General features: G+C 39.5%; 1 protein-coding gene across 1 annotated transcript in view; it reads left to right on the top strand.

The window, feature by feature from the left end:
• FAR2 (fatty acyl-CoA reductase 2) overlaps window positions 1-12,052 on the top strand; it is a 156,798-nt gene that overhangs the window by 98,276 nt on the left and 46,470 nt on the right. Inside the window, exon 2 of the mRNA XM_032286897.1 lies at window positions 6,892-7,120. Within this exon, the coding sequence (XP_032142788.1) occupies window positions 6,932-7,120 (189 nt within the window). The 5' untranslated portion in view covers window positions 6,892-6,931. The remainder of the gene's footprint in view (window positions 1-6,891; window positions 7,121-12,052) is intronic.

Below are 12,052 nucleotides of genomic sequence, written 5' to 3'. Positions count from 1 at the left end.
CAGGCAGTAATTGCCAAGCGCCTTGGGTGAGATTCAGAGCTGTGCTCACTTCAATTGTGACCCAATGCATTCCTAGCTGTGGTAGCTCTGGAGATAGACTCCTTCCTTCTGTTTGAGTACAGGAGAGGGAAGAGTAGGAAGGACTTTCTTATGGCTTGGGTGCCAGCTTAGCCAGTGTAGAACAGAGCATCAGGTAAATTCCTAAGGTTCCTGACTCCAGACCCTGGCTCCAGGAAGGCATCTCTGGACCTGCTTGGGTTCAGGGAAAGCTCACCACCCTGAAGGGAGACAGGCTCAGTTTGTTTGGGGGAAAGTAGGAGAAAAAAACAAGAGTCTCTGGTATTCCAGTGAATTCTCCTGGATTTTACCCAAGGTCATCAAAGCAGTACCTTCAGGACTGTGCAACAGCTACAGTGTTGCTGGGTTTGGGTTACTCCTTAGTGCAGATATGGCTTCAGTGACAAAGGACATAGGTCACAACACCCAGCTCCCTTTGAATACTTGGAAAGACTTTCCAAGAAGGATTGATACAAACGAGCCCAAACGGCATTGATTACAATAAATACCTGACTCTTAAACATCCAGGTACCAAAGAATATCCACAAGCATCAAGACCATCCAGGAAAACATGACCTCACCAAACCAACTAAGTAAGGCACCAGTAACCAATCCAAGACAACACAGAGAAGGAATTTAGAATACTATCAGATAAATTTCACAAAGAGACTGAAATAATTAAAGAGTTAAGCAGAAATTCTGGAGCTGAAAAATGTAGTTGACATACTGAAGAATGCATCAGAGTCTCTTAACTCTCATCAAGCAGAAGAAAAAATTAGGGAGCTTGAAGACAGTTTATTTGGAAGTACACAGAGAAGATAAAATAATAAAAAAGAATGAAGCATGCTCAGAGGATCTAAAAAATAGCCTCAAAAGAGCAAGTCTAAGAGTGATTGACCATAAAGAGGAGATAGAGAGAGAAGAGATCAGGTAGAAAGTTTATTCAAAGGGATAATAACAGAGAAATTCCCAAGCCTAAAGAAAAAGCTCAATATATAAGTAGAAGGAGGTTATAGAACAAGTAGATTTAACCCAAAGATTATCTCAAGACATATAATAATCAAACTTCCAAAGGTAAAGGATCCTAAAAGCAGCAAGAAAAAAGAAACAAACAACATACAATGGAGTTCCAATACATCTTGTTGCAGGCTTTTAAGTGAAAACCTAACAGGCCAGGAAAGATGGCATGACATATTTGAAGTGCTGAAGAAAAAAATCTTTTGCCCTAGAATAAAATATCTGGCAAAAGTATCCTTCAAGGATGAAGGAGAAATAAAGACTTTCCCAGACAAACAAAAGCTGAGGGATTTCATCAACACCAGACCTGTCCTATAAAAAATGCTAAAGACAGTTTTTCAATATGTGAGGAAAGGATGTTAATGAGTAGGAAGAAATCATCTGAATGTACTGAAAGCACACTGGTAATAATGAGTATTATTAATTGTAGTGTGTAAACTACACTTAAGTAGGAAGCCTAAATGATGAACCAATCACAAATAATAACAACAATTTTTGAAGACATAGCCAATACAATAATATATGAAAAGAAATAAAAAAGTTAAAAAGTGGGGAGATGAAGTTAAAGTGTAGAGTTTTTATTAGTTTTCTTTTTGTGTGTTTGTTTATGCAATTAGTATTAAGTTGTCATGGGTTTAAAATGGAAAACGGGTTAAGATAGCACTTGTAAGCCTCACATCAACCTCAAATTGAAAAACATACAATGCATACCTTAAAAATAAAAAACAAGAAATTAAATTATACCTCCAGAGAAAATAACCTTCACTAAAAGGAAGACAGGAAGGAAAGAAGAGAAGACCACAAAACAACCAGAAGCCAAGTAACAAAATGGCAGGAGGAAGTCATTACTTATAGATAATAACATTGAATGTAAATGGACTACACTCTCAAGTCAAGTTATACAGTGAATAAATGAATGAAAAAACAAGACCTCATGATCTGTTGCCCACAAGAAACACACTTCACCTATAAATATGCACATACACGGAAAATAAAGAGATGGAAAAAGATATTCCATGCTAATAAAAACCAAAAAAGAACACTAATAGCTATATCAAACAAAATAGATTTCAAGACAAAAACTATAAGAAGGGACAAAGATTGTCATTACATAATGATAAAGAGGTCAAACCAGCAACAAGATATAATATAAATATACATGCACCCAACACTGGAGCACCCAGATACATAAAGCAAATATTATTAGAGTTAAAGAGAAATACAGACCTCAATACAATAATACCTGGAGACTTCAACACCCCACCTTGAGCACTGAACACACTTCTCAGACAGAAACTCAGTAAAGAAACATTGGACTTAATCTGCACTATAGATCAAATGGACCTAATAGATATTTACAGAACATGTCATCCAACAGCTACAGAATACACATTCTTCTCCTCAGAACATAGATCATTCTCAAGGATAGACCATATATTAGGTCACAAAACAAGTCTTAAAACATTTAAAAATTGGAAATAATATCAAGCATCTTCTCTGGCCACAATGGAGTAAAACTAGAAATCAACAACAAGACCAATTTTGGAAACTATACAAACATATAGAAATTAAATAATATTCTCCTGAATGACCAGTGGGTCAATGAAGCAATTGGAAAATTTACTTGAAACATGTTTAGGAATGTACAACATATCAAAATTGAACCACGAACAGATTCAAAACCTGCATAGACCAATAACAAGTAATGAGATTGAAGCCATAATAAAAAGTCTCCCAGCAAAGAAAAGCCCATTACCTGGTGGCTTCACTGCTGAATTTTACCAGTCATCTAAAGAAAAACTAATACTAATCCTACTCAAAGTATTCCAAAAAATAGAGGAGGAAGGAATACTTCCAAACTTATTTTATAGTACTAATATTACCCTGGTACCAAAACCAGATAAAGACACATCAAAGGAAAAAAAGAAAGAAAGAAAACTTTAGGCCAACATCCCTGATGAACATTGAGGCAAAAATCTCCAACAAAATGCCAGCAAACTAAGTTCAAGAACACACTAAAAAGATCATTCACCACGATCACATGTGATTTATTTAAGAGAGACAAGGACAGTTCAACATATGCAAATCAATCAATATAAATCAATCAATATATGGCATCATATCAACAGAATGAAGGACAAAAACCATATGATCATTTCAATTAATGCTGAAAAAAGCATTTGATAAAATTCAACATCCCTTTGTGATAAGAATCCTCAAAAAACAGGTTATAGAAGGAACATACCTCAACATAATAAAGGCCCACAGCTAATATCATAGTCAAAGGGGAAAAACTAAAAGCCTAAGATCTGGAACAAAACAAGGATGACCACTGTCACCAGTGTTATTCAACATAGTACTGGAAGTCCTAACTAGAGTAATCAGACAAGAGAAAGAAATCAGCCTGGTGCAGTGGCTCATGCCTGTAATCTTAGCACTTTGGGAGGGCAAGATGGGAGAATTGCTTGAGCTCAGCAGTTTGAGACCAGTGTGCAGTGTGGGAAACATAGTGGGATCCTGTCTCAAAAAAAATAAGGAGAGAGAGAAAGGAGAGAGAGAGGGAGAACGAAGAAAAAAAAGGCATCTAAATTGGAAAGGAAGAAGTCAAATCAGCCTTGTTTGCATATGATACGATATTATATCTTGAAAAGCTAAATGCTGCACCAAAAAACTGTTAGAACTGATGAACAGATTCAGTAAAGTTGCAGGATACAAAATCAACATACAAAATTCAGCAACATTTCTATATGCCCACAGTGAACACTCTGAAAAAGAAGTCAAGAAGGTAATTCCATTTACAATAGCTACAAATAAAAAATTAAATACAAATTAACCAATGAAATAAAGGATCTCTACAATAAAACCTATAAAACACTGATAGAAGAAATTAATAAGGACACAGACAAAAATGGAAAGATAGTCCATGTTCATGAGTTGGAAGAATCAATATTATTAAAATCTCTGTACTACCCAAAGCAATCTACAGATTCAATGCAATCCTTATCAAAATACCAATGAAATTTCTCACAGAAATAGAGAAAGTAATCCTAAAATTTATATGGAACCATAAAAGACCCAGAATAGCCAAAGCTATCCTGGGCAAAAAGAATAAAACTGGAGGAATCACATTGCCTGACTACAAATTGTACTACAGAGCTATTGTAAGCAACACAACTTGGTACTATCATAAAAACAGACATATAGACCAGTGGAACAGAATAGAGAATCTAGAAACAAATCCACACACCTATAGTAAATTCATTTTTGACCAAGGTGCCAAGAACATACACTGGGGAAATAAATAGTGCTGGGAAAACTGGATGTATATACTGTATGCAGAAGAATGAAACTAGACACCTATCTCTTGCCATTTGCAAAAATAAAAACAAATTGGATAAGAGAAGCCTGTGACATCTTCAGAACAAATGAGGTTGGGAAGTCATCCTCTTCAAACTTAATTTTCCTTCTGTTTTTGTGCCAACTACATTTATGTATGCCTAATATCCTATTAAAGGAATAGGGTACCTCAACATTTTTAAGGAAATAGGCAAAATTTATCATGAAGTACAGTTACATTTGGTGAGAATATCTGGCTGTTATGATTGATTGAGTTTTAAATTATCTCCTCCCACTTACAAAAGAAATGGGTAAACAAAATGTATGAGACAGGACATTTAAAATAAATGCCTAAAAGTAAAGCTAGAAACCATTAAGAAGGAAAAATGTAAAACCAGCCACTATGCTAATAGCCAATATTTGAGTCTATGCTATAAGCAATGTATATTGCTAAGGGTTTTGCATGTATTCACTCATTTCATCCTTACTAAAGCACTATTAAGTGGATACTTTTGTTATCCATATTTTCCTGTTGAGTAACTGAAACACAGAGAGATTAGTGATCTCCTGAGGTCACACAGCTAATAAGTGGTAGAACTGGGATTTTACTTCAGACAGTCTTGCTTAGAACTTGAATGCTAATCTTGGGTGCTATTCTGCCTTCCTAACTTGGGGACACTAATTTTCCAAGCTTAAAACAAGGAAAGAATATTCAGTACTTTTTCCAAGTGCTAAATTCTTGAGAAAGTCACTGGGTGAATTCTAATATACTCATGTAACATTACATAACATGACAAAAACATCATTACTTGGCTGTTTGCACAAGATCCAAACGTGTTCTTCATCATAATATTTCTCTCATCCACCCTCAACAAGGGAGCTTAAACAGTAAGTCAGTGAACACAGCCAACGTGATTTGAAATCCAGATTTCCTGAAATGAATCGCACTGAACATTGGATGTGATTTCTGTCATTGATCCCTGTTTTACTTACTTCATAGCATGTGCAACAGTCTGTGATAATCTTGTTTATATGTTTATTTGACTTTGCATACTTTGCATTGCTGGCCTCCCCTGCTAGAGTGACAGCAAGGACCAGTCTGCTTTGCTCATCTGCATGTCTTTAGAACTTACCATAGTGTCTGGAATAGTAGGTGCTCAAAAATGTTTTTTTTAGTAAAAAGTCCTCCAAAGACAAAGAATTCTGCCTAAGAACAGGGCCTCAAGATCTTCAAAATACAAATTATGACTATGAAGAGTCATTGTTACTGCAAGGGTTACTAGCAGAACATTCTGGGCCAGAGTTGGAGAGCAGAGTGTTGATGCTTAGTTGTTTTTTTCTTCTTTATAAGCCCTGATGTCAGGGCCAGTCCCTGGAGCTGTGTTCTGCAGGATCCACCCAAACCCCATCCACACAGGCAGTTGGAAACTTTCTACAGTTGACAAAGTGAGTGGACAGAAAGGAAGATCTTCCCCCGACCTCTAGCACTGTTTAGTTCAAAACTCTCTGCTGCTGTCTTCCATCAATTATCTCCAACCTGAACTGAAAGACAAAACACTTCATGTTGCATTTCTGCAGCAAGGGTTGCATCTGGCTTCCACCACCAGATTTGTTTTTTTCTCAGCACTTCTGCAAACACAGGACTTATGTGGACAAACCAAGCCCTGCATTGTAGCCCATGCTATTTCAGGGCACACCAAAGCCTATGGGCTGTGGCTTCCCTCTTCGGCCTCCTCAACCATTGCTTTTCAGTGTCTCCACCCCATGAGCAGCATATGAGGGGGAAAAAGGTGGCACTCAACCTAGACCCATTTTCCACTCAAGGAAGAGAATAACCTAACTATATTATTTGTTCCAATGTTTTCTCTAAATATGAAACTCAAACACTAATCACATCATATTTTTAAAAAATGTAATAACTATTCTAAGCTTTGGTTTCACAAGCTGCGGGGCCAGTTCTAGCCTTCCCATGTATGTCCTGTAACACTGCATTTCTTTATTTCCCCTAAGCATGCCATGCCACACTACTGCACCTTTGCCCTTGCTCTTTCCTTGGCTTGGGTCACCCTGACCCCACTGTCTTCAAGTTTCAGCTCAGATGTCACCACCCACAGACACTTTGAAATTTCCAGATGTGGCTATATACCCCTCTCATGTCTCCCTTTGTTTCAGCACTTACTATATTTTATTTAACAATCTCTTTATCTGTCTGCCTCCTCCATTAGACTGCAAGCAATTCCTTGAGAGCCATGTCTTTCTCATTTCTTGCTCACAGTTCCTGGCATAAAGTCTAGCATGTAGACAGAACTCAATAAATATTGATTGGAATGAGTCGTATTGCCTAAAAGCCATGATACTCTCACTCTCTGACCTATTTTTTTCTGCATTCAAAACTCTTGAAAGCACTAGAATCATTTTAAGTGACTTTGACTATTAGAACTTTGGAGGATGTAATCTTTTGTTATTTCTCTTCCTTTTCAGGAAACTCTTTCAGGAGCTATAAAAGAGAAAGGGAGGAATCATGTCCATGATCGCAGCTTTCTATGGCGGCAAGTCCATTCTCATCACAGGGGCTACAGGCTTCATGGGCAAAGTGCTGATGGAGAAGCTGTTTCGCACCAGCCCGGACCTGAAAGTCATTTACATCCTTGTGAGGCCTAAGGCTGGCCAGACACTCCAGCAGAGGGTTTTCCAGATCCTAAACAGTAAGGTATGCCTTATAGGAAGGCGTGTGTGATGGGCAATGCCTTAGGGCAAGATGGTTCACTACAGTGTTCTCTTATAGCCCCACATTGCAAGTGGGGACCAGGCTACCTGCACAGGTAGCGAAAGGTAGACAAAACAAGACAGGAACCAGCTGCTTGTGGAAATCGGTGGTGTTTTCCCAAAAGAGGGAAAAGAGTGCTTAGTTTCAGTACAGGGCAGGTGAGATCATCTATGTTCTGGAAACTACTAAGTATCAAAATACTCAAACTTCCTGGGTGGATGCCTCAGGCTTAGTATCTGCTGCAAGTTCATCTGAACTCTTTACTAATTTTCTTTTAAATTTAAGGTCGTTTTTCCTCCCCAGATTTTTGGATATTCTTCTATTCTATTCTATTCTATTCTATTCTATTCTATTCTATTGCATAGGAAGCAGATGTAATTAGTAAATTGTCTTAACTCTACAAGGTTTAGCTGTTATATATTTTATTTATGGAAACTTTTGATATTTCCATTATCCCATAAGTTCTCTCTTTTTTTTTTTTTTGAGATGGAGTCTCACTCTATTGCCTGACTGGAGTGCAGTGACACGATCTTAGCTCACTGTAACCTCCACCTCCCTAGTTCAAGCAATTATTTTCTGCCTTTAACCTCCTAAGTACTTGGGACTATAGGTGCCCAGCACCATGTCCAGCTAATTTTTATATTTTTAGTAGAGACAGGGTTTGACCATGTTGTCTAGGATGGTCTTGATCTCTTGACCTCGTGATCTGCCCGCCTGCGCCTCCCAAATTGCTAGGATTACAGATAAATACTTCTAAGGTAAAAACATTGGAAATAAAATATTATATCTGTGAATGAGCATTTGGATATCAAAACCTCTCTCTTCTTGAAAAAAAAAAGACATTATACATATTCTCTCATGTTTCAATTTATAAATTTCAAGGCAGTATAACCTTGGGTCTCAAATGTATCTGGGTTCAAACTCTGGCTTATCAATTTGTTGTCATATTACTTCTTAAATTTCAGATTTTAGATTTTCAAACTTTCAGATGTTTTAAATAGAAACAACTACTTTCATGGGAACTAAATGAGAAAATGTACACATGTTGTTCATAACGCACTTTGGAATTTAGGGGGTGACATAAGATGAGCAAAAAGAAAATTCAAAGTTTTTTTTTTTTTTACAGACTACTTTCCAGTGTGTAGGAATGCTACCATCTATGATACACATGTATCTGATAGCACAGCACATTATAGACTGCCCAGAAACACTGATGATCAAATTTATCTGCTTGCAACAGAAAACGAATTTGGTACAAACCATCATCAAGCAAATTGGAAAAGCCTCATATCTCATGGCTTGACCCAGCAGTGGGACATGGTAATCCTAACAGCTAACATTCACTGGATACTTACTACATGGTGCCTACTATCCAAAGCTCTTTTCACACCTTACTTCATGTATCTTTGCAACAACCCTGTGACGTAAGAACCAGTACTATCCTAATTTTATACATGGGAAAACTGAAGCCTGAATCATTAATTTGCCTAAGGTCTCCAACCCCACAGCCTGACTCTAAGGCCAGCACACTTGCTCCTGCCTCACACTGCCTCCAGGATAACTAATGGTTCTTAAAAGGCTGATATGACATAGAACCCAAACCTAGAATAAATTCCCAGGTCTCTCTTCAGACAGCTTTTTTCAGTTATCTACCCCTAACGGACTTTGTTTTCTTAGGGTCGATCTTCTCATGGAGTATCTTAATAGTGTTCTCTGTATTTCCTGAATTTGCATGTTGGCTTGTCTTGCTAGGTTGGGGAAGTTTTAGATAATACCCTGAAGTGTGTTTTCCAGTTGGTTTCCATTCTCCTTGACTCCTTCTGGTACTCCAATCAATTATAGGTTCGGTCTTTTTATGAAATCCCATTATTTCTTGGAGGCTTTATTCGTTCCTTTTCATTCTTTTTTCTCTCTTGTTGTGTTAGTTCAGTAAGGCGGTCTTCACACTCTGATATCCTCTGTTCCGCTAAGTTGATTCAGCTGTTGATACTTATGTATGCCTCATGATGTTCTCGTGCTGTGTTTTTCAGCACCATCAGGTCCTTAATGTTCCTCTCTAAGCTGGTTATTGTTGTTAGCGATTCCTCTAACATTTTATCAAGGTTCTTAGCAAAGAAGCTAAGAACCTTGGTAAAATGTTAGAGGAATCGCTAACAAGAAGATGCTCCTTTTAGCCCATCATAGTCTTTTATTACCCATCTTCTGACGCCTACTTGTGTCTAATTCGTCCATTTGATCCTCGGTCCAGTTCTGTGCCCTTGATGGAGAGATGTTGCAATCATTTGGAGGAGAGAGGCATTCTGGCCTTTTGAGTTTTCAGCATTTTTTCCATTGATTTTTTCTCATCTTCATGAGTTTGTCTAGTTTCGGTCTTTGAGGCTGCTGACCCTTGGATGGGGTTTTTGTGGGGGCCTTTTTGTTGCTGATGATGCTGTTGTTGCTTTCTGCTTGTTTTTCTTTCAGTAGTCAGGTCCCTCTTCTGTAGGGCTGCTGCAGTTTGATGGGGGTTCGCTTCAGGCCTTATTCATCTGATTTGCTCCTGTGCCTGGAGATGTCACTCAAGGAGGCTAGAGAGCAGCAAAAATGGGTGCCTGCTCCTTCTCCTAGGACCTCTGACCTCGAGGGGCACCAACCTGATGCCACTAGGATCACTCCTGTAGAGGGTGTCTGACAACCCCTGTTGCAGGGTCTCGCCCAGTTGTGGCATTGGAAGCAGCATGGTGTGAGGAAGCCCTTTGTCCCTTGGTGGAGAGGCTGTGTTTTACTTGGGGGAACCCACTTGTCTGGGTTGCCGTGATTCCTCAGAACTACCAGGATGAGTGGCTAAGTCTGCTGGTCCACAGAGACTGTAGCCACCCCTCCGCCTAGGTGCTCAGGCCCGGTAAGATCAGAATTCTGTCCCTGAGCCTCTGGCTGGAGTTACCGAAGATACTGTAGGAAAGCCCCTCCCCCACCACTGAGGAAGGATGGATCAGGGTTAGGCCTGAAGAAGCACTCTGGGCCCTGACTGCTACAGCTCGTGTGTTGGGCTGTGGGGACAAGCCTTGGGACCAAGCCATCCAGCCTCTCTGACTCCAGCAGGGGAAAGGAGCAGCCTGGAGCTATAAAAATGGGTGCCGCCCTTCCGCGCCCCGGGAGCTTTGCGTGTTAGGCAGTTGTGAGTCCCGGTGCTGACTGCTGCCCCTCCCACAAGGAGCCCAACTGGCTTAGACAGCAGGCAGTGGCAGCCAGTGCTGGTCGCCGATCCCCGCCCCCTTCCGAGTTCAGTAGGCTTAAGCAGATTCCAGCTGAGAGGCCGTAAGAATCTATACTTTCTGGGTTGGGATACTGGGCCCTGGTGGCGTGAGTTTGACAGTGGCATCTTCCGACCTGTGAGTCGCACAGTTCCATGGAAAAAGCAGTTTTCCTGGCTGGGGGGCGGGCTCACTCACCACCTCCCCTGGCTGGGGGGAAAGGGTTCCCCTTCCCTGTGTGGTTCTCAGCCGAGCCACTGCACCACACCGCTGTCTTCCTTCCCTCCGTGGGTCAGCCTTCTAGTCAACTCGATGAGAGAACCTGAATACCTCAGTTGCAGGTGAAGGATTCACACGCTTACTATGGTTTTTTTTTTTTTTTTATTATTGGCGCCTCCGATCACCACTGCTTCTAGCTGGCATCTTGGCCCCACCTCTGGACTTGTTTTCATCACATAGCGGACATTTCTTGTTAGTTTGACAGCTTTGTTGCCAACTAAGGATTTCTAGATAAATATTGTGGCAGAGAGTCTTCTGGTCAACCCTGTCTTTACCTACTGCTTCTTTCAATGCAGCGTTTTTGATAACACGGCAACACTGCCTTTGTTCCGGGAATCTTGATTATACTGTATGGAACTTATCTGTGAAACGGCCTTGCAAATCTCCGCACCTGTTTTCACTATTGGACTACTTATTGACAGCTGTTGACTTTTATGAAGAGTAGTTCTCAAAGTGTGGTCCCAAGATCAGCAGCATTCAGTATCACCTGGGAACTATCTGTTGTGATCAAATGGTTCTTAACAGCCTGGGCTTTGGAGGCAAACGGACCTGGTTTTCAATTTCCATACTACCAATTATGAGCTGTGTGATACTGAACTAGATACATACTTTGCTGAGCCTTGGTTTCTTTATCTGTGAAGTGCTGTAATAATACCTTGCTTACCCAGGGAGCCTCTGTGTCTTTCTCTCTTGCCCTCAAGGCTTTCTGGATTTAAGGTATGCCTTTCACCACTATTTCCTAGGGCCTCACTTTTTGCTAAGTTATGCTGTATACTAAGTTATGCCCCAAAAAATGTTTTTTTCCATAAATTTTTCCTTCTTAAGAGTTGTGGGAAAAGGGAATCTGATGTGTATAATATAGTTAAAAAAAACACATCTGTGGTAGATGCCAAACCACGTCTACGTGTCCATTTTGTGGGTAACAAGAACAGATTCCATCACCTGATTATTAAAACACAAGCCATTGGCTATGCAGATATCTATTTTCTTGTCATTCTATGGAATCTGATACCTGTGAAGAGATCTTCCATGGAAAAAATTATCTGCTTGACTTTATTGCTGCTTATCCCAAAACTGAAAAGCTTTTGCTACACAAATTATGTATGCTTCGGAACATAAGAATGCTGTTGCTGATTGGCTGTGGATAAAGCTCTGTGCAAATAAGGAGTTACTCAACAAATAGTTACTGGCCATCTATGAGATTCAAGATATAATTGCTCGTATTCACTTTGAAATTGAAAATTCAAAACAAAGACAAGAAAGATGAAATTATATTTTTTAAGTTATGGGGATGAACTGTTTTGAAAGGTAAAAGAAACCTCTAGATTATATATATATATATATATATATATATATATAATGA

The sequence above is a fragment of the Sapajus apella genome, unplaced genomic scaffold (genome assembly GCF_009761245.1).
Source record: "Sapajus apella isolate SASKATOON/1434 unplaced genomic scaffold, GSC_monkey_1.0 scaffold2, whole genome shotgun sequence".
NCBI classification, from domain to species: Eukaryota; Metazoa; Chordata; class Mammalia; order Primates; family Cebidae; genus Sapajus; species Sapajus apella.
Note: the sequence above shows the minus strand (reverse complement) of the source record. Positions and strands in the feature narration are given on the sequence as shown.